The sequence below is a fragment of the Trichechus manatus genome, unplaced genomic scaffold (genome assembly GCF_000243295.1).
Source record: "Trichechus manatus latirostris isolate Lorelei unplaced genomic scaffold, TriManLat1.0 scaffold00006, whole genome shotgun sequence".
Lineage (NCBI taxonomy): Eukaryota > Metazoa > Chordata > Mammalia > Sirenia > Trichechidae > Trichechus > Trichechus manatus.
In genome coordinates this window covers 27,111,551-27,135,624 of record NW_004443942.1, presented here as the reverse complement: position 1 = coordinate 27,135,624, position 24,074 = coordinate 27,111,551, and the positions used below count along the sequence as shown (strand labels likewise).

The 24,074-nt window shown below is 39.8% G+C and overlaps 1 protein-coding gene across 5 annotated transcripts in view; it reads right to left on the bottom strand.

Moving 5' to 3' along the window:
* Positions 1 to 24,074, bottom strand: part of TRIM44 (tripartite motif containing 44) — a 139,716-nt gene that overhangs the window by 78,868 nt on the left and 36,774 nt on the right. For 2 of the 5 annotated variants that reach the window (XM_023738388.1, XM_004369801.2), the window contains 2 exons: positions 10,157 to 10,396; positions 1,285 to 1,304 (listed from right to left, as the gene is read on the bottom strand). In XM_023738388.1, the coding sequence (XP_023594156.1) occupies positions 1,285 to 1,304; positions 10,157 to 10,396 (260 nt within the window). Of the gene's footprint in view, positions 1 to 1,284; positions 1,305 to 7,293; positions 7,566 to 10,156; positions 10,397 to 14,910; positions 15,056 to 24,074 lie in introns of those variants that run through there. The other 3 variants (XR_002825251.1, XM_023738382.1, XM_023738390.1) reach the window with 3 other exon arrangements.

The following is a 24,074-nucleotide window of genomic DNA, read 5'->3' as shown; positions in this document are numbered from 1 at the left end:
AAAAAAAAAAAAAAAAAAAACCCATGGCTGTCGTGTCGATTTCAACTCATAGTGACCCTACAGGACAGAATAGAACTACCCCACATAAAACCAAAGAAGGGTTGCATCTTGGCTTCAGTAAGGTGACCTTGGACAATTCATTTAATTTCTTTCAATAAGGGCTTAAACTAATGATTTTCACAATGAGTTCTGAGGAACCCTAGGTTTCCACAGAAGCCCCTCAGGGTCTATTATGAGGAAGAGAGAAGGTTCACGAGCAAATGTAGCCCCCAACTTTAACTAGGGGAAAATAGTTTTACACACTGGGCCTCTACTTAAAATTCATTTTTTTAAAAAACTGCTTCTGCTAAAATACGTTTGAATAGCAATGGCCTGGATGACCTCTCTGATACTTCCCAGCATTAAAAGTCCTTTCTCCTATGTAACAGATGGAATCCGTCTGGACATTACATTTTACTTTGCGCAAATGCCCCTCAAGCCACTTCTTACTGCTTGAGCAGAATGACAGGAAAAGTAAGTAAACCGAAGTCCAGGACGACTGCAAAGTTGTGTCAATAATGAAATGCACTTCTAAATTCCATCCAACTGTGGTGAAATCCTGGTGGCATAGTGGTTAAAAGCTATGGCTGCTAACCAAAAGGTCGGCAGTTTGAATCCACAAGGTGCTCCTTGGAAACCCTACGGGACAGTTCTACTCTGTCCTACAGGGTCACTATGAGTCAGAATAGACTTGGCGGCAATGGATTTTTTTTTTTTTTGGTGGTGATAGAGAAGCTCAAAGGAGCATTTCTCCCCCTAAACAAAGTTTTGTATACCTATGACCTAGAATTCATTGTATAGGTGTCTTGGGTCAGACACAAAGATGTTATAGGTCAGAAATAAAGAATATTGGATCTAGCGCCCATTAAAAAAAGTAATCCAATTCTAATCAAGAAAGAATGCAAAAGTTTATCTAGTCAGTCCAGCTGATGGCCTAATTACCATTCAAATGTAGAGCCTGCTCTTCTTAACAAGGTAGTCTGAATGTGCCAAACAATAAAGCAAAGCTACTGTCATCACATTCTTTAAAGTCTACTTTTATCTGAAGGATATAAGCAGGAAATGACTTAGATGGGGAGGGAGATAGGAGTCTTACAAAAAAAGATCTTCAAAGCACTGGCTTAAGAAAGAGATCTCTTTTCTGTGCTGTTTCTTGGCTGTCCATATTTCATGGGGCATTCAAAGGCCACAAATGTACTCTACTTCAATTCTGAGAACAGACAAGCAGCAATAATGTGATCTTACCTGGGTCCTTCCTCATCACCCTGAAAGACAAACAGAAAGAAACACCATTAAAATCAGGATGAAGTGGAGACCAATTTAGATTTATTTTCCCTCTCCTTTCCCAACCTGAAAGCAAGGCTTGTGGATTTATTGTAACAGAGACAAACCAGTAGATGTCTAAGGGCTAAGACGAGGGCTAATATAATCCTATGTTCAAACTGCCCAGCAGAGATGAACTGATAATTTGCCCTTGCAAGCAGAGAAGTAAAGGTGCAGGCCTAGGAGGCCTAAATAACAGCCTTGCGTTTTTATTTGTATGGCTGGCCACATTTAGTTCTGAGCAAACTGAGAGCCCAAAATAGCAGCAGGTCTTAGGCAAAAGCTGACCAGCTCCAAAAGCACCAAGCTGTTTCCTTCAAAGACTCATTTCTGCCTGGGTCTAGCATTTTTCCTCCAAACATGAACACAGAAACGCTAATACATAGCACACTATGGTGGAAAGGGCACTGAACTGGGACTAAAGGAAACTGGGATTCTAGGCCAAATTCTGCTATTTATTAGCTACCTGCCCTTGGGCAAGCTAATTAATTAATCTGGACCTTGCTTGGTCTTCTTCTCTGTAAAAGGGTAGTTCTGGCATTTGACGATCCACATCATTCTTCAGGCAAACAATAGCTTTTCTCCTCGCTCACTTTTTGTGAAAACAATGTCAGAGTTATTTTCGCAGGCAGTGCATTCTCTCCACCTCTGTCAGTGATCACAGCAGATTCCTCTGAGCCTCTTTCTGTGACCAAATGAGATTTTTCAAATGGCTCTCAAGCCTTTTCCAGCAGACCTCATTCATCCTTTTGTTGACAGAGCATCTTTTACATCTTTCTCTTTAGCCATTTAGGGTTAGTTTCAATAGAGAATATATCTCCTAGCTATTGATAACTCCCCAGAAAATTAATCAATTTATTTTTAGTTTCTACTGGTATAAAGGAAAATGAGTTCTGGAGTCAGATACTCTGGGTTCAAATCTTGGCTCCATCACGTGTGTGCTGTGTTACCCTGATCAAGTTACTTTGCCTCTCTTAACTTCTATTTCCTAATTGGTAAAATGTGATCCTTGTTCCTGCATCATAGAATAAATATGAAGATTAAATGAAATAACATATATAAATATCAAGCACAGTGACTGAGACATAGGATGCACTTATTAGAGGTTATGTATCAATATCCAGTTGCTATTCAGTATGATTTATTGATAGCTGCTGTCAAGTTGACTCTGATCCTATGTACAACAGAATGAAACACTGCTTAGCCCAGTGTTATCATCACAATTGCCAGCATGCTCAAGTCCATCACTGCAGCTACTGTGCCAATCCATCTCACTGAGGGTCTCCCTCGCCCTCACTGGCCCTCTACTTCACCAAACATGATGTCCTCCTCCAGCGATTGATCCCTCCTGATGACATGTCCAAAGCAAGCAAGCCAGACAATGTTCTGCTGTGATCATAAGGTTTTCATTGGCTACTTTTCTAAAGTAGACCACCAGGACTTTCTTTCCAGTCTTAGTCTGGAAGCTCCACTGCAACCTGTTTATCGTGGTCACGTGACCTTGCTGGTATTTGAAATACCAGTGGCACAGCTTCCAGTATCACAGCAATACGCAAGCCACCACAATACGACAAACTGACAGGTGGACAATTTACTGAGAAGCTACTATATGTAGGGGCTGAAGATAAAATAATAAATAACCCATAACAATATAACTTTCTAGGATCTCCTAATAGGAGCAGTTGAAATAGGAAGATAGAAAATGAACTATGACTAAATGTGTTAAAGGTTCCACCAAAGACATTAATAGAATGTTTTGAGAGTCAAAGGGAATGATGAATGCTGCCTGGAAAGGACGGGAGAGGATTCACAGGGAGGGTGACATTTATATTGGTACTTGAGGGATAAGCAGGATTTTCCCAGGCTGACAACAGAGAAAAGTGGGAAGGACTGTAGACTAGCAAGAGTTAAGACACAGAGTTTTTTTTTTCTTTTTTTTTAAAGTACTGTTTGTTCAAGAAACTTTGAGTTCTGTGAACCTAGAGAAAGGAGCTGTGTATGGCTTGGGCAGGGGATGGGTGTATGGGGAGTCTGGAGTCAGGATCGGGGGTGGGAGTACGAATGGGTAAAGAGATTGCCAGGGCACAAACCTGTAAAGGACAGGGCACCAGAAAGGTGATTTAAATCAGATTATACACTGAAGGTTGAATAAGGGCATTTTTAACAGACTGTTAAGGATTTGTAATAGTGGAGAGGGAGCTAATCATCCACACTCTAATGAGAGAGAAGTAGGGCGAGTGGTGGAGAGAGGTTATAGGAATGGTGGAAGCCTTCTTTGCATTTTGATAGACTAGTGTGTCTTATGGGAACTATAATCTAGTAAGAAAAAAGTTACATAATCTAAATTTAACATGAGTTAGGTAACTATCAATGACACAATTAAACCTTAATACAATGTTTCAATTATCTCTGGACGTTTAAACATAATTGTCTAGGAGAACCTTATGGAAAAATGTATCCAAACTTTCTCCCATGATTTAGAGCAAATCGTCCTCACTATCACCAATTTTGGTGCAATGGTTAAGAGATGGACTTTCTGAGACAGAGAAACATGGCTTCAAATTGTGGTTCATCAATTGCAACAGCAAGGCTTTTGACAATGAACTTTTCTGAGGTTCAGCTTCCTCATCTGCAAGTGGAAATCCTAATTCTTACCTCACAGGGTCGCTATGTGGATTAAAATAAATGAGAAGATGTGTGTAAAACACTAAGCAAGTGTCTAATACATTATAGGTGTTCAACAAATGATGGCCATCATTGTACTTTCCCTGAATTGTTAATAACACCTCTATGAGAGAGTGGAGGACAAAAAAGATAGGGCACAAGGTTTTGTTTTATGTTCATCCATTTCTGCTGTTTATAGATACATGGTTCTTTTCAGAGACAATAATCATTACCACAATGCATGGGGAGGGCCATGTGGGGGTTTCACTGTTGAAAGAATAAATGAATTAAAGAACAAATACACACATATGATTATAAGGGCATTTTCAATAGGCAACAAACATTCAGAAGACTGCTAATCTTGGTAGTAAAAAATATGGACATGCTATTCCGGTTACCCGAAATGTACACCCCTATTCTGAAAGCCTGGCTAATTCCTATTCATTCTTTTAGATCAAGCGTCACTCAGAAACTATTCCTCACTGGCAGCCTGAATGGCATAATCTCTCTCTGTCCTCCATGCGTGTATGATGCACACTTCTAGGTTAATGGACTTGACAGCAACGGGTTTGGTTTTTTGGTTTCTAGGTTAATACTTCGAGAAGAGAACTGATACAAAAGCACTGTACAATGTCTCGCTCTTTGGATTTCAACTCTTTGAGAAAAGAATTTTTGTTTTGTTCATCTCTGTATTCACTGTACATAACATTGTACAAGGGACATAGTAAATAATTTATTTAAGGAGGAGAGAGGGCAAGATATAAGCAGGATTTAAGAAGATGAATTTCTAGCCCCTTTACGAGTGAACTCTTGGTCTCAGAATCAGAATGTCAGAACTGAAAGTCTGTTAAACACCAACTTTCATTTAAATGACTTGTTAGATTAAGTAATGCTCCCAAATCCCTCTGCAAAACATACTAATGCTTGCCCCACCTGGAATGCTCTCAACTGGCAGGCTATACTCTACTACAATCTCCCATTACTACTTCCACCAGTGAAAATGTATGTTCACCAAGAACCTAATACGTTTGTTCTCGAGCTTATTCATGCCAGTTGAACTTGTAATTATAATGACATGCTTTAATTAAATAACAAATAATGAGTACAAGTGAGCCAGCAAGAGAGTAAGAGAAAATTGTTTCTTCTATAAGTTGTTGCTTCTATGAAAACTAAGTTGAATGCTTTGGAATCATTTAATAAAGATGAGTTGCTTAAAATTTGCTGTCAATTTTGATGTAGGTAGGCCATGTGCAAAATATTAGAATAATAAATTATAAAAATCTAGGATTCTGCACTCAGTTTCCTTCGAATAACCGTCACCTCGGCCTCCTTTAAAGAGACTGAAACTGGACATCATGAACAGGGCAGAATGGGAGAAACATGACATGGAACTCCATACAGCAAACCCATATTCTCAAAGTAAAGGCCTTGACTCTGATCAAAAGACTGTACAGATATGTTTCAAGTTAAAATAAATGTTTAAAGAATGCATATACCATTTTTAATGATTTCCCCATTTCAACTGATTTTTTCTAGTATTATCTCACTGTAACTCTATACTCTTCTCTCAAAATGGACAAAAGATGGAAATGCTCATGATACGCAAATAAAATAAAGACATATCATTTTTTAATACTTGATTTTGGCAGAGTTTTTAAAAAATGATATACAGTCATGCATCACTTAACATCCATGATACGTTTTGCAAAATCGGACGTTATGTGACTTGGACGTTGTGTGAACACCGTGCCAAATCAGGCCCCTAGTGGCCACTGTCTCACTGCCTGGGGTGGTGTGGAGGGCAGGGCCTATGAAACATCTGGGCGTAGAGACCCCCAGGGCCCAAGGGAGCCTGGTGTGATCAGTACAGGTTATCCACAACCAAACCCTCTGGCTTTCTAAAAGGACCAAAGGACCAGGAAAGTTTTCTTTTGTATTGTGTTTGGTCCCATTCTCCAATCAAGATTTCTGAACTCTATTCTATTGTAACCTTATGGGACCATGGACGTATATGCAGCTGGGCGTTGCCTGAATGGACATTATGCGGCACATGACTGTAATTCAATTCAGGCAATAATAGGTGAGAGAGTCATTTTCAAAACTGATGAGAATGTACGCTGATATAATAATTCTATGGATAGTTTGCAAATATGTACAAAAGCCCAAAAGATGTTCATACCCACAACTGAGTAATTACTCCCAGGAATATGAGGTTAAAAATATTCACAAAAATGATTTATAAACAATACATTCACTACAATATTATAAATGACAGAAGCTGGAAATAACCTAAAATGCAACAATGAGGTAAAAGTTAAATTTTAATATTTGAATCAGGATTCAAACATTATGTCTATGAAGAATTTCTAATAATATGAGGAAAATTTAAACTGTGAAAAAATGAAACATACACAATATCTATCAATTTAGTGTGTATTCTTTTTACTTTCTGTTATCTGTAATTTTGAAACATTCTATAATGACTAAGAAAGCAATAAACTTTACTTAGTTATGGAAGATAAATTTTGGACTATATCCTGGACGTTTTGAGTATAATGTTATAAAAATCTGGTTCCTACTTAAATCTTCTGTTTTAGCAGATAGTCAACCTGTTTAGGTTCAGAATGTATGTCCTGGATCACTTTTGAGGGCTGTGGTTCAAATGTTAATGTAGTTTATAAAGCCTCTGCAGTGCTGTTCTGGTCTGTCCCACTCTGTGTTACTAAAATGATAGAACTCAGCCCCACAGTCTCCACAGTGCTAGCTGGGGAGGAGGAGGAGTACTGACTAGTTACTACAGGGCAGGGGCGGAAGACAAGCTTCCACCCACTGACTCAGTCAGGGAGGGGTACTGCCTAGTTAATACAGGGGTAGGAGGCAGGAGCTGAGTTTCATCTCTAGTCTCTGAAAGACAGGGGAGGGGTGCTACTGGGCAGGGGTGGAAGTCAGAGTACTGCCAACAGGCTCCATGAAAGAGGGGCTCACTCATGACTGCAGTGGGGTAGGGGAGAATAAAAGTCAGAGTTTCACACACAGGCTCCGTAGGGGAAGAATGACACCTCATTACTACACGAGAGGGTGCAAAACAGGTTTTCAACCCCCTGGCTCCACTGCTGTAGTACCCATTGGAGAGGATAAGCAGGTGCAGCTTTTCTTCTAAAAAAGGCAGGTATGGTTAAAAGGTTTCTCTAATGCTGAGCTGCCCTCTTCCAAGACCTTTGGCTAGAGAGAGCAGACTTTACTTGGGATTCTTTTTTTCTTTGTAGCTCGGTTCTTTGGTGTTCCCCGTTTGCAGGCTTCTCTAGCACTTACACCAGGACATATAGGAAGTAAGGAAAAACTCCAGTGAACTCACTATCGTGTAGTTCCTCAAATCCCAAGGTTCCAAGCCAATGTGCCATCTTTTTTACACCTTTCAGAATCTTCTGGTAGGTGACTTAATATATTTTGTCCAGGGATTTTTATAATCAGCAAGAGGAATAAAATGGAATGTGTTTGCGCCATCTTGTTCAGAACCAGAAGATGCAATTTGCTTTTAACTGCATTGAAACATAAGATGGATTGATGAATGGAAGGTTGGAAAGATTGCTAGATAGGTAATAAAGCAAGTACAGTACAATGTTAATGGTGGAATCTAGCTGATGGATATATAGGTACAATCTGTAAAATACTTTCAACTTTGCTATATGTTTAAAATTTTTTATAATAAATATTGGGGGGGATCTTTTGACTAAATTCAAAATGCAAATGATTTTTTAAAAGTTCCATAGTATATAAAGGGAAGAAAAGAAGACTAAAAATAAAGACTGGTAGAAGAATGGAATTAAGAACCATAAAATTTCTCATTTTTACTGAATTCCTCTGTTGAGTGCAAGAGATGTACTAGAAATTTGCTCTGACCAATAAGTTACCAGATTAGCTGGAATAAGAGACCATTAGATGATAACAGCTCTTTGTAAGAGCTCTAGCCTGCTGAATGCTACTTCTTTTTTTAATAGCTTATTTTGTTCACAGCTTGGTCCTTAGGCCCGTCAGGTCTTATAGTCGAAACAGTAATTCATCAGAGTTAACAAGCATAGTGCAATTCAGGTGCTTACAGGATGGCTAATGTTGGGTAGGGACTAAATACATTATTTTAAATGAAAAGAAAAGAGAGGGGGATATAGCTCAAATTAAATCTTTATTTTTGAAAGAACAACTTAATCAACACAGGGAATAAACATGGGGGTCCAATTTAAGGGGGACTAGGGACAAAGTTATGCCACTGATCCCTTGAGTTGACTTTGAACTTTTTGTTTATTAATATGCAAAGTTAAGAAGAAAAAAAAAAGACACAAAGTGACTGCCTCAACATTGTAGAAGGTCTTAAGAATACAAAGCAGTCTAGGACACTGACTGTCCTAATTCTTCCCACAGATATAACTGGGACACTTGTCAGTGTCTCTCTGCATCTCAATATCCCATCTGTAAAATAGAGATATTGACAGAGTGCTAACGTAGGGATTAAATAAAATGATAAATATAAATCCTCTGTTTCCTAACTAGACGCTAACCTAGGCACACATTCTTAATTCTGGGGAGGATGAATGAAAACAACAAGAGCTATTCTTTTCACGCACTGATGAAAAGTAATCAAGAACCCTGGATGGATGCAGCCGAAAACTGTCCAATAGTTCCTTGCATTTCCTGTCAGGATGGCTTGGACAATATCTGCCTCCTGGATTATACCTGGACTCTTCTATTAGCTGGTTTATTCTATGGCCAGGCTCTCCTAGACCAAAGCAAGACTGCAAGTTAAGGCTAAGTTCACTGAATCAGCAGCAGTCCTAAAAGTCCATAGGACTCTTTTAGGTTTTCTTATAGAAGAGTCTAGCCTAAATCTGGCTGGCATAAGCTTGACCTAAATTTTCATCATAATGCTGATGAACCATCTCCTCAGTGAGTGAAATACATTATTAGTTTTTGTATCTTTTTTAAATGACTGCCTTATTTTTTAGAAACAGGTTCTAAACAGGGCTTCAAACCAGTTCTTCCCAATCCAGTCATGGCCAAGGAAGCAAAACCAAAACAGATTTGAATTTTTAAAATTTGGGTGAACTGGAACAATAACCAGAACAGGAAAAATGACGGGTTGAAGCCCTATTAGAAATCTAATCTCCCTCTTAGAAAACAAGGGCAGCGTACATGTTGCATAACAACCAAATCTCTTGCCCGTCGAATTTTGAGCAGAGTCGGAAACAGAGGTGCTCCGTTCAAATCTGGAGGCCGAACGAGTCGCTTTGAATGTGTCACTCTCCACAGTCCTGCCAATAGTCCAATCTCACGCATCAGGTTCCTGAAAGAGCTCACTACACGTCTTCTGAGTCTCTCATTCCAGGGCTACAACCTGTAATTTTTCCTGTTCTGGTTATGGTTCCAGATCACTCAAATTTTAAAAATTTGGGTCTGTTCAGGTTTCATTTCATTGGCCATGACTGAACTGGTTCGCAGCTCTGGTTCTAAATGCTTGAGTATGTTGCTTGGTAAAATACCTAAGACCTTGTTATTACTGTTAGAAAATAATGAATACAGTATCTAACATTTGTACAATGATTCAACATTTACCTTGTATCTTCTGTTCACACTGTCTTTTTATGGTCTTCACAATGCCCTATCTTACATGCCTCTCTTAGTAAGTTATGCCCCTAATTAATACAGTTGGCTTCAAATAAAATCCAGCTTAAGGCACCCTTTCACGACTCACAGAATCAGTCCAAAATGTTCCATTCTCGCATGCCTTATGCTCTACTTCCTGATCCGTTCTCATTCAGCCCAGTTCTGGTTTGTGTAATGACTTTCTTTACAGACTCAATCTACTCCTTGTACCTGTCAGTTGCCTTTTCTCTGGCTCTGATTTCTGGCCTCCTTTCTTAACTATGATTAGTATCTGTCCCACTGACCATACTTCTGCAGATAATGGTGGATACAGTAGCCAATACTTCTGTACTTTTACCAGTGTAAATACTTATACCCTATGTAAGTTTTTAACTCATTTTCAGGGACTACAGGGGGCATTTCCAGAGCTAACAAATATGGCAGTCAGTTTCTTCTACTTCTCCTACTATTAATAATTGTGGGCATTCTCCTTTACCTCTGCCTTTGGCTCAGCTGATTCATTAGAGGTATCAAGTTGTTCCTTGGCTTGGGCCATCTGAGTCATCAACCTATCCATATGGGATTGGATGTCTGCCAATATTTCAGTCACATGAGCCGTGGCCATTGCTTCCTGGATGTCCACTAGATGAAGGGCCTTCTGTTCCTCATCAGCAATCACTTTCTGAACTTTCTTAAATTCCTGCTGTATGAACACCTTCATCTGGTCCCGAGTTACCTGTAGAACACAGACACGTAAGAAACATAAGTTAGACACACAGAGAAAAGTAAGTACACAGATATTGCTACAAGCGCTAGGCAGCCCTGGACAAAATACAAAGCATGGCTCCGAACCGATCCTGAAGGTTTTGGAATATCCTCTAAACAGTGTTCCTCTAATAGCTTTGATGAATTTTTCCTGCTAATTTTTTGCCTTCTTCATTCTTCAGAAAGTAATTCCTCATCCCTCCTTTTTACTTTTCATAATTTTTACATGAATAATACACAATTACTAATAGGCAAGTTCAAGCTGAAGCTGAAGAAAATTAAAACAAGTCCACAAGAGCCAAAGTATGACCCTGAATATATCCCACCTGAATTTAGAGACCATCTAATAGATTTGATACACTGAACACTAATGACTGAAGACCAGATGAGTTGTGGAATGACATCAAGGACATCCTACATGAAGAAAGCAAAGGTCATTAAAAAGACAGGAAAGAAATAAAAGACCAAAACGGATGTCAGAAGAGACTCTGAAACTTGCTCTTGAATGGAAAGTAGCTAAAGCAAATGGAAGAAATGATGAAAAGCTGAACAGAACATTTCAAAGGGCAGCTCAAGAAGACAAAGTACTATAATGAAATGTGCAAAGACCTGGAGTAAGAAAACTAAAAGGGAAGAACATGCTCAGCATTTTCAAGCTGAAAGAACTGAATAAAAAATTCAAGCCTCAAGTTGCAATACTGAAGGATTCTATGGGCATGATGTTGAATGATACAGGAAGCATCAAAAGAAGATTGAAGGAATACAGTCACTGTACCAAAAAGAATTGGTCGACATTCAACCATTTCAGGAGGTAGCATATGATCAAGAACCTATGATACTGAAGGAAGAAGTCCAAGCTGCACTGAAGGCACTGGCAAAAAACAAGCCTCTAGGAACTGACGGACCACCAACTAAGATGTTTCAACAAACAGATGCAACACTGGAAGCACTCGTCTATGCCAAGAAATTTGGAAGACAGTTACCTGGCCAACTGACTGGAAAACATCCATAATTGTGCCCACTGCAAAGAAAAGTGGTCCAACAGAATGTGGAAATTATCGAACAATATCATTAAAATCACACGCAAGTAAAATTTTGTTGACGATAACTTAAAAATGGTTGCAGCAGTACATCAACAGGGACCTACCAGAAATTCAAGTTGGATTCAGAAGAGGACATGGAACGTGGGATATCACTGCTGATATCAGATGGATCTTGGCTGAAAGCAGAGAGTACCAGAAAGATGTTTACCTGTGTTTTATTGACTAAGCAAAGGCATTTGACTGTGTGAATCATAACAAATTATGGATAACACTGCAAAGAATGGGAATTCCAGAACGCTTAATAGTGCTCATGAGGTACCTGTACATAGATCAAGAAGCTGTCGTTCAAACAGAATAAGGGGATACCTCATGGTTTAAAATCAAGAAAGGTGTGCATACATCAGGGTTGTATCCTTTCACCATACTTATTCAATCTGTATACTGAGCAAATAATCAGAGAAGCTGGACTATATGAAGAAGAAAGTGGCATCAGGATTGGAGAAAGGCTCATTAACAACAGTGATATGCAGATAACACAACCTTTCTTGCTGAAAGCAAAGAGGACTTGAAGCACTTACTGACGAAGATCAAGGACTACAGCCTTCAGTATGGATTACACTTCAACATACAGAAAACGAAAATCCTCACAACTGGATCAATAAGCAACATCAGATAAACAGAGAAAATATGGAAGTTGTCAAGGATTTCATTTTACTTGGATCCACAATCAATGACCATGGAAGCAGCAGTCGAAAAATCAAACAACATATTGCACTGGGCAAATCTGCTACCTCTTTAAAGTGTTAAAAAAAGAAGATGTCACTTTGGGGACTAAGGTGTCCTTGAGCCAAGCCATGCTATTTTCTATAGCCTCATGCGCATGAGAAAGCTGGACAACGAATAAGGAAGTGTGAAGAAGAACTGATGCCTTTAAACTATGGTGTTGGTGAAGAATACTGAATATACCATGGATTGCCAGAAGAAAAAAACATGTCTATCTTGGAAAAAGTACAGCGGGAATGCTTCTTAGAAGCGAGGATTGGGAGACTTGGTCTCACATACTTTAGACACGTTCCCACAAGGGACGAGTCCCTGGAGAAGGACATCATGCTTGGTAAAGCAGAGGGTCAGTGAAAAAGAGGAAGGCCCTCAATGAGATGGACTGATACAGTGGCTGCAACAATGGGCTCAAACATAGCAACAGTTGTGAGGATGGCACAGGACTGGGCAGTGTTTTGTTCTATCGTACATAGGGTCACTCTGAGCCTGAACCAACTTGACAGCACCTAACAACAATACATAATTACTTAAAAAATTTTTTTTATATACTAGTATCTAGTGACCGACCAGTTGCTGTCAAGTTAATTCTGACTTACGGTGACCCCCACGTTGTGTCAGAGTAAACCTGTGTTCCGTAAGGTTTTCAATGGCTCATTTTTTGGAAGTGTATCTCCAGGTCTTTCTTCTGAGGTGCATCCGGGTAGACATGCAAATCAAAATAAAGAACACTATTTTTTAAAATACCTGATTTTGGCAAAGAGTCTGATCCACAATTGATCATAGTGATGGCAGGACCAGGCAGTGTTCCTTTCTGTTGTGCATGGGGTCACCGTGAGTCAAGGGCCCAGTCGACAGCAACCAACTATAAAAGTAGTGTCATAAAAACTCAGGTTGTTGTAAGAATTAAAAAGTAAAAATAATGCAAGTAAACTCTTAGCCAAATGTCAGGATTAATTTTACTTGTTGTTAGCTGCCATCAAGTCAGCCCCTGACTCATATTGATCCCATGCACAATGGGATCAGACTGTTGTGATCCACAGGGTTTTCACTGGCTGATTTTAAGAAGTAGATCACCAGGCCTTTCTTCCTAGTCCATCTTAGTCTGGAAGCTCTGCTGAAACCTGTTCAGCAGCACAGCAACACACAAGCCTCCACTGTCAGACGGGGTGGCTGTGCATGAAGTGCACTGGCCAGGAATCAAACCCAGTTCTCCCGTGTGGAAGGCAAGAATTCTACCACTGAACCACCACTGCCCTAGTCAGGCTTCTATTAATCACTAAATGTCTGCTATTACTATTGCTGCTGTTATTGCCATTATTGCTACACAGCAATCAATTACAAATCAACCGGGAAAAGAGATGATGCAATAAATTGTGTGAGACTCTAAATACATAGGCCAATCTTTTAAAGTTGTGCTTCTCAAACTTTAATGTGTACATGAATCAAACAGGGATCTTGTTCAAAATGCAGATTCTGACTTAGTAGATCTAGGGTAGGGCCCAAGATTCTGCATTTCTAACAAGCTCCCAGGTGATGCAGATGCTTGTGTACATGGACCATACTTAGAATAGCAAGTCTTTAAAGGTTATCAAAACTTATACAGTGAAATGTGAACGGTCCTATTCAAAACAGTCATCTTGAGATGATATGTACTTATTCTAAACATATGGCCCTGGTTCTGAACATTCTAGCATTCTTTTTTGGAGAGTATCTCTAGAACTTTCTCATCACTATAGGATCACAGTTATCTGTACTCTGTATTTCTAGAGAAAAGCATCTTTGAACTCTCTTGCTATTCTGGTCCTGAAGACTCAGAATTGTGTGCTTATAAAAGACCATAAACAGTCGTGTCCCAGGTGCTCCTGGCTGTCACTTCCTACTGCTGATACATCATCTGGAACTCACATGAAGAGCCAACAGATCTGGTCTTTTACTGACCACCTTGGTTATACTGAATCTGCCATGCAGAAAATTTTACTAATCCTGAAGACTATCCAGGCTCTTTTGAGAAAGAGTTGCATACCTGCACAAATGTACCCTCTCTAAATAGACTATAGCTTGTAAGAACCACCAGAGTGTGATGTGTCTTCTGTCAACACTTTCAAGTGATCCTGACAAGATATGAGGGTGGGGAGAGCATGAAACAGAGTTTATGATTAAGGTACTTAATTTTATTGATAATTCTTATTCACTCATTTGTGCTTTAATCTTGTTTGCTCTCCCTGTTCTGACATTCTGGAAAAAGGCAAAAAACAAAAGGCATCAAAGGGTACCCCTATAAAGGGTACATTTAATTTAAAGGAAATGCAACAGAGATTAAGAAAAAAAGAGATGCAAAATTAATCCAATAAAATAATTAAGCTTAAGTATGAAGATAAAAATATTCAGATTTTTATAGAAGAAGAGTTCTTAGGCTGGAGGAGCTTTCTTGGCTGAGGTCCTAACCACCTGACTAGTTCCAGGAAAGCTGATACCTATCATTCCTGTTCTCTGATCACTGGCTGGGGTCATGCTTTTAATCTGCAAAGACTATGGATAGACACCACTAGGAATTGTTGCTGCCATGCTGGCTCCTATCATTCTGAACTTTTGGATGCAGACTCTGGCCCAGTCTGGATCTAAGTTCACAGGCCCCACTGGACAATGCCATCAGGATCTTTACCTGCTCAAGTATCCACTTGAGTAAAGCAGCCCAGTGGAGATGGTGGCAAAGGTAAAGGCTCTCCCGATAATCTAAAGGAGGAACAGGTGCTCAGTTCCAGCCAACTGCTGCCATGGAGAAATGCAGGTCCTGAATTAACACATCTCTGATTTATCCAAAAAAAAAAAAAAAAGTTGAAAATCTGTTTTTGTGCGAAATCTCCTGACTTTTGTATTTTGGCAACTAACTCAAATTAAAACCTATCAGCACCACCAACAGCAACTGTGTGTACCAAATCCAGCATGACTTGGCTAGGGCATAAGAAAGACAAATGACGTGAGAAACTGCCAAAATAAAAACTTCTAAACTCCAAACTTTGCTAGCAACTGCACTTTATTGATGTTTCTTCCCAACTATGTTTATTTTATGAGTACAGTAAAACCTGCAAAAGCCAAAACCTGTGTAAGGCAGAAAGCTATCAGCAAAGGAAAATTCAAATATTTTCTACTAACAGAGAGCGAAAGAAAGTGTTAAGACCGCAAAAGTGGATAAACAAGGCAGTCCCATCAAGTTCTGGCTCTCAAAGCTTTCACTGTATTTTTAAACCACTGAGTATTGAGCAGGCGCTCTGGTGGCATGATGGTTAAAGTGCTCAGCTGCTAATCAAAAGGCTGGTGGTTCAAACCCACCAGCTGCTCTACAGGAGAAAGATGTGGCAGTCTGCTTCCATGAAGATTTCAAAACCAAACCTGCTGTAGTCAATTCTGACTCATAGTGACCCTATAGGACAGAGTAGAATAGCCCCCTAGGGTTTCCAAGGAGCAGGTGGTGGATTTGAATCGCCAACCTTTTGGTTAGCAGCCGAGCTCTTAACTACTGTGCCACCAGGGCTCTCCATAAGGATTACAGCCTTGGAAACCCTATGGGAGAGTTCTACTCTGTCCTATAGGGTTGCTATAAGTTGGAATCGACTCAACAGCAACAGTTCATGCTTACTGAGTAGATGAAGTAGGGAAGCAAGGAAAAAGTAGAAGAGTAAACAAGAGAAAGGCTAACAGAATTTTAGAGCTGGAAGGGAAAGTAGTTGTCATATAAGTGAACCCTCTCCTCTTACAGACGAGGAAACAGGGACAGTTGAGAACTTGTCGAAGAGCAGAAAACTCCAATCTTCTTGCTCCCAGCCCAGTGCTCTGTGTTCACTGCAACAGTCTTCCTAAAGGGAAGTCAAACTGGAAAATATGAGAAAGGAGACCGAGGAAGAGAAAGACTAAAGAAGGGGGGAAAGAGATGAGGCCATTTTTTTTAAAATTTATTTTATTTTTGTTGAGAATATACACAGCAGGACATACCGTATTTTTTGCAAATAATGCACCCATGTAAATAATACAAGCACACATATAATGCCCAGAAATGAGGAAATTAAGTAAAACAGTCTGGCATAGTATGTGCATTATTTGTGAAAAATACAGTACACCAATTCAACAATTTCTACATGTACAATTCAGTGATGCTGATTACTCTTTGAGCTGTGCAAACATTCTCTTACTCTCCTTTGAGATGAGGCCATTTTTTTTTTCTTTATTGTACTTCACATGAAGGCTTACAGAACAACTAGTGTCTCATTAAACAGTTAGTAGACATATTGTTTTATGACAATGGTTAACAATCCCACGACATGTCAAAACTGTCCCTTCTCAACCTTGGGTTCCCTATTACCAGCTTTCCTGTCCCCTCCTGAAGATGAGGCCACTTTTCATTAGACTCCTAAAAACTGGAAGAGACTTGATACCTTAAGCAGCTTTTATAACACTGCCATAAGAAAGTCAATGTAAAATAAGGCCTATATGACATGTATCAGCTCACACCACATCAAGTGACTAAGTGAAATAAGCCCTGAGGAATTCATACACTCTCTGCAGGTGCCCTCCCTTGTGCAGGAGAAAAAAGGAGGGGGAGTGTTAAATGCTATTAATGTCCCTGCAAATTCTATATCAGGCTGAGAACTGTGATTTGTGTTTATTTATGAAATTCCTTTTTATTTTTAGTGTATATATTTCAGGGCTGTTATGCTTTATGATGATCATTTATCAATGGATCTCTACCCTTGAACTAAATTAGTCTATTTCTTATAAGATCTAGGTCTTTTAGAAACCAAACCCGGGAAGTTTTAGCTAAGGGAAGAACTTTTCTGAATGCCCTGAAAAACTCTAATGGTTCCAAGTGGCTAAAACTGGAGACCATAATAAAAACTGATTTGCAACCTATTTTACTAGACCTCACATACACAGGGGTTCTGTCTTAGTCATCCAGTGCTGCTAAAACAGAAATACCACAAGTGGTTGGCTTTAACAAAGAGAAGTTTATTCTCTCACAGTCCAGTAGGCTAGAAGTCCAAATTCAGGATGCTGGCTCCAGGGGAAGGCTTTCTCTCTCTCTCTGCTCTGGAGGAAGGTCCTTGTGATGTCCTCCCTTGGTCTGGGAGCATCTCAGCACAGGAACCTCAGGTCCAAAGGACACACTCTGCTCTCAGCACTGCTTTCTTGGTGATATGAGGTCCCCATATCTCTCTGCTCACTTCTCTCTTTTATATCTCAAAAGAGACTGGCTTAAGACACTACCTAACCTTGTAGATCTCATCACTGTAACTGTCACTAATTCATCTTAATACATTATAGTGATAGGCTTTACAACACAGAGGGAAATCACATCAGATAACAAAATGGTAGACAATCACACAATACTGGGAATCATGATCTAGCCAAGTTGACAGATATTTCTGGGGGATACAATTCAATCCATAACAGGTTCAAAGTTAGGAAAGTTGACATTACAGTCAAGAAAGGTATGAACTCGACTGCAGCAGGTAAATAAATGATGGTTTTTAAAAATTAAATTCTCTGTTTCCCATTACTTCAAATACGTTTTCAACATGACACTTTATTTTATATAGACCTGGTCACAAATGTAAATTGAAGGCAGAATAATCTGCTCTATAAAATCTTTATGCCTTCTTCTCATTCTCTATTAGGAGTACTAACTAACAAACAGATGTTTTCCAACCTAGTCCAAAATGGTAAGAATAAACTTGTGGATCATAACATCCATTCAAATTCAGAGCCCAAAGGACAGACACCCTGGGAGACTGGGTGTATGGTAGCTTGGGTACTATGGGGAAATGACATACCAAGGGCAGGAGTGAAACGGCTTTAAAAATCTCCATTTCAGGTTCCACTTCACCTACTTGCCATCAAAATTCTATCTTTCTAAAAACTTCGCAGTTCTCCAAGAGCAGCAGGCCCTTCATGTACTCTTCCTGCCTGCTATCTGGGAACCACTGACGTGACTTCCAAGTGGGTTTCTTAGGACTTCAGCCTCTGTCCTCTAGCTCCCCAAAGGTGAGAGGTATAGCCTCATGCTCTTAACAACATGCGGTGTTACATAAAAAGAAAACATTCTACATACTCAGAGAAGAGATATAATGCAGAACCCCAAAATAAAACAGAGCCAAGAGAAGACAGGCCTGGCGATCTGATTCTGAAAGGTCACAGCCTTAAAAACTCTATACAGCAGTTCTGCTCTGCACACAAGGTTGTCATGAGTCGGAATCAACTTCACAGCAACTAAAACAAGAGTGGGACTACTTTGATGAAAAGAAACATTTACCCTCTCCACCTCCTTGAAGTACTTCCTAGGGCACTGGTAGTGGTTCCCAGGAAAATCTTACTTGAGGGACCTGGGCTCTCTATGCATATGCAACCTTACAAGGAGGTTTCTCCCTCTGGTCAACTGACTGGCCTCAGAGTTGCTGAAATCTCCAGGCCCTAGATTACAAGATGATTTATCTTTATTATAATTGCATCAAAGCAAAATGCTATGTTTATGTTATATGAGTATGACTAGTTTTCAGTGACGTAATTTGAAAAAACTGGAGGTTTATTTGTGAATGGTCAAAACAAACTAGTGAACATATGATCGTTCTCATTAAAGCTGAGTTCAACCTTATAGGTTAAAAAAAAAATTGCTTCAGAAGTACAGTGATAAAGTCAGGTTTAGAAACCAACTCTCCCCTGGCCCAGCCAGTGTCCTTTCTGCTACAACATATTTCTTTCTAATGATCTCTTTCTGCTTGCTTCAGGTTCTTCAAAATCACTTTTTCTGAACTGAGATGTTTCCTCCGTTAATAGACTGATTCTGCTGTTATCCCCATCTTCCCCCCTTTTCCCTCAAGTGAATCGTAGGACAAAGGATTTATATCTTAAGAGTTCAGTCTCATCCCATTGCACTTTCTGTATGTTCCTGTAGTTATTTCAAGCTATGCCAGACCCAAGGGGCTTGCAGGCTGGCACTTTACACATACATAATTAAACACATAAAACCTTGAATTAAGAGCTTGTACTTAAAAACAACACCCACTCAATGTGTTTGACACGGGCTGGAAGCCATTAACTCCTAGCTAGCTGGCCTGTAGGAAACCAAGGTTTTATTCATTTTTCTATTATAGGCAGATTATAAAAACAAGCATACTAGATAGAAAGCATCATGGCTTAAGAAAGATTTTCTTTCAGAAAAGTGTTCCTGAGATGAAAGAGAAAGATGGACAGGGTCAGGAGCAGGAAGCTACACAAGAGAAAAGCATCCCAGTCTACACTGACTGAAAATTTCAGAAATACTAGTTCTATCAGCCGAATTTCCTGCAAGGTTTAAAGATGCCTCCTCCAAAATCAACTAATTACAGACTGCATGAAAATAGTGTGTGAACACTCTATAAGTACCTCCCCCTAAAAGTTAAAAAGTCCATTTTTACTCTCTTCCTCATCTGTATGGCCACTATTCTAATATAGAAATACCAAAAAGCAGGAAAGTCGAACTTTTTCAGATGCTGCAAGCTATCCTCACACCCACAGCACAGTGTCCTCCCAGCCTTCATGGAAACTTTCAGGTTGGGAAGCTCGAAGTTAAGGCTTCTGTACAGCCTCCAGTGTTTATTCTGGAATGGTACCCCAAAAGAGCTCCTTCCAAACTGCTGCCAGGCTTCTGTGAAGACAGGCAAGGGAAGAGCTTCATCAACAAGGAGGACAGAGGCATTTTTCAGTGGACAACTAGATCTCCCATTTTCTGTGTCTTTTGTGTATGGGTGGAACAGCCACTGTTGAATAAAACAACTGCCCACTCTCCAGGTCTGGAAAATTATCTAGCAGCCAGCCTCAAAACACAGCAGACAGGAACCATGAGCTAAATTCCATTACTAACATTCTCACTGATGTCAAACATATTCCTGACAATCTAGATAGAAGCCTGACTAGCTTGGGTTTTGCAATGGGGTGTTGAGAAGGCTAGAGGAAGAGATTACTAAAGTGAACATTTAGTCTCTTCTTTAAACCATCTCTCTAATCATCATCAGAAGCCTCCAGTCAAAGGCAGTTATTTTTATCTCTTCACCTCCTCTCATTACCCCTACCTTTCTTAATAGTGCACCATGGGATCTCTACCTTAGTTATTCACTTAATGACTTCAGGTATCCACTCAATGAAATTGTAATGATTTTTATTATTGCTGTTATTATTATCATTTCTATTATAAAAGACTAAGAAATACATCAAAATGTTGAAAATGGCTATCTCTGTGTGGTGAGATTACAGTGTTCTACAGCTGGCAAGTAGTGGGGCAAAGCAGGTTTACCCTCAGTTTGGCCCTGTTCTAAAGACAATGCTCTGACAACCACTGCATATCGCATCCTGCTACAGAAAAGGAAACTGAGCCTCTGAGAACCAGGATTAGACCCCTGGGAAGCTACTCAGTACAGAAGAAAGCACTCAGGATAGGAAGTCAGAGGTTCTGTCTTTTGGAACTGACTAGCTGTGTGACTTTGGGCAAGCCACTTCTCTCTCAAGGCTTCAGGCTCGGAGCTGTAAAAAAAATGAAAGGCCAAACTCAGTTTCCTTTTATTTCTAAAATGATACAACTGTATTCATTTTAGACTCTTGGAGTAATAATTTGCCAATCCACATTTGTCTCTAATCACATTTGTTGCCAAAACAAGGGGGATTCATGGGACTAGGAATCTAATTTAGTAGTTGTTAGGGTTCAGAATAATAAGTAGAGTTCAGAATAACCCTTTTCTTTTGATAATGTACCTCTATCAAGCATTTATCCACTCTCCTACCTTCAATAAGTAAAGTTCAGAAAAACCCTTTTAATGGTGTTCCTCTATCAAGCATTTATTCACTCTCCTACCTTTAACCACCAAGCTTTTTGAGAAGTCACATACTTGCTGCCCTGTCTCCTCCACTAGTAAAGATTCCACTAGGAGTCTACTATTAATCGCCATCTCCATTTGCCCTCACTACCGAACTCTCTGGAGCATTTAGCACTACTGCACCCCCCTTAGTCTTTTAAATTCTTTCCTCCTATGGTTTCAGTAACCGTGTACTTCTCTGGCTTTCTGGTTATCGACTTCATCCCTGCAATTTTACACTCTCTCCTGGTGACTCTAATGGAGAAACTTCTCCTCTCCACCAGAGTTTGTCAACCTTGGCACTATTGATATTTTAAGCTGATAATTCTTTGTTGGAGAGGGAGGAGGGAGGACTGTCCTGTGCACTGTAGAATGTTTAGCAGCATCTCTGGCCTCTGTATAACTAGATGCTAATAACAGCCCCCCAAGTTGTGACAACCCAAAGTGTCTCCAGACGTTGTCAAATGTCCTTTGGAGGTAAAATCACTTTCCATTCAGAAGCACTACTCTATACCCTCTTCCTCAGCAATTTCATCCCATTAGGAGATGGCTCCTAAGCCTGGATTCTCCCTCTAGGTCTCCAGTCTCATAATTCCTCTTGGCTAATGCATATCTCTACCTAGATACTTTTCCATTACCCAAACCATCAAGTCTCAAGCTAAATCCTCCTTATCATTGCTACCTTTTTTGAAGTGTCCCACATTATTAGGTACTATTCCAAGCATTTTACACTCACTACTTTAATTAATCATCACAATGATGGCATGAGATGGCCATTATCATTATCTTAATTTTATAGAGGAAGAAACTGAGATACAGAAAGGTAAGAAACCTGCCCCAAGAAGTACACATAGTAATACCACAGCTTAGGCAATCACCCAGGCTCCAAACTCTGGAGTCAAGCTTTATTTTCTCCACCAGATAATAGCTTTCTTGACTTAATATCTTGGGGAGAAATCACGACACCTTAGCTTAGGGTCTTGCACATAATGGTGGGCAATACATACTTGTTGAACTGACTGAATGTACAAAGCTATCTCAAATCTTCCCCTCCACCACAATCTGGCTGAAGAAGAAATGCTCCCCCACATGTATATGAAAACCCCCTTCTTTGCATTCCATTCCTACTACTCTCCATTAAACATACAGATCCATTCTTCAAAGTTCCATTTTAGCTCCACCGCCTACCCCACCTAGGTCCTTTAACCTAACTCCACTCCCCCAATACCATTAACTTGCTGAACCAAAATTCTAAGTCACAAAGAGCTTCTGGTTGACTGAGGAAAATTGCTTATGATCCTGATCCTACCTCCAGCTTTCTCTCCTTTCTTATCTCCACTTGGCCCTGAATTCTTAGCTTTCTAAGAATTTTAACCTCAAATCCCACCTTTGCCCCCTTTAGACTTAGGGGCCCTTCTCCTTGGTATTTAGACCTTTCCTTCATTTTATATAGTCTTTGGCTTAGCATGTACCTTTGACTCCCAGAATCACATTCCCTCAGATAGGAACCTCATACCTCAGTCATATTGTTCTAGACCTCCTCTATTTCTGCCTAGAGTATTTCTTCCTGAGACTATGCATTTTTGTACTTGAGCCTAAATTCTGTATTTTTTTTAATAGTTTCATAAACATTACCCTGTAATATGCTTCTTTTGAATCTCCTCCCCTTCATGTTTCTCCCTCCCCACATACAAACATAAATATACACATCCATGTTTACATGCATAGAACCTACCTAATTACTAAAGCATTAGAAGCTTAGAACCACGTTTCCTAGAGGCTTTGTACTTCAAAAGTGCCTAATAAACACTTGAATTGAATCTGCTAATCAGCTGTGAAGTGGATAGCAACTGTGCACCCCTAGTCATTGAGGGAGACATAATTACAGCAGATTGACAAGCAGCCCTTGGTGAGAGAGGTAGGAGATCTAACCATTGCGGTTGCAGCATCACTGTCAAGCATCTTCTCCCAAGGCTGCTTGTTCATGCTGTCAGTTGCTATGACTTCACTGCCATGACAACTTGATGTGTAACCCAGTGACATGGCACTGAACTGGATGTACCAGAGAACAGCTCAGAGGGGATGCTGGGCTCACTCTGAATCAATACTATTGCTTGCTTTTAAGATGCTCCTTTCTTTGCTGACCCTACGGTGCAAGAAAGAAAGTAATCACAAACTTCTGAGCACCACTTTTCCTGAGTGAACAGAAAAACATTCCGGGAGACTCCCTTGTAGAAATGTGAAAGTGTAAGAATGGGCTCCCAGAGATACTTAGGACCTGTAACAAGCAAGAATAAGACGGAGAGCTTCCACTGCATCTTGTTTTCTTGCTTTATTCTACCTCAACCTGTGTATAAACAGCTTCTGCTTCAGGAGTTACTGTGTAGTAAGCAGGAGGAGAAAAGTGACACAAAGTTTGAAGCACCTATACAGAATTATACTATTTTTAAGCCTGTTAGACTTGAATATACAAAGAAAGCTATTTTATCTGAACATTAAAGCAATTTCAAAACAAAACTCAATCCTCAACCCCCATTCCAATTCTCTATTCAAAAACCTCCCGTGCAAAGCCAGTTATCTGTACATGATAGAAACCACAAAACCAAAACAACCACATACCACAAGATATACTCAGGAAAAGGGCACTGAAATGTAGGCTTCATGTTTTCTGAATCTTCCTTGCTATAGAGGCTCATAATGGTGAAGCACATGAAGTAGTAGAGAAAGTACTGGTTCTGCTAACTGTATGCTTCTGAAATTCAGAAAGGTGAAAGTTTCTTCATTGGTAAAATGGGGGTAATATATTGATCTCACAGATATGTCTGTGAAATTTACACAAAATAATACATGGAAAGAACTCAGTTCCTTCTGGAACATGTTCTGGCAATTAGGGACAATAGTCACTGTGAACATGTATTATGTGCTTCTCATGTGGCATGCACTGAGTTTT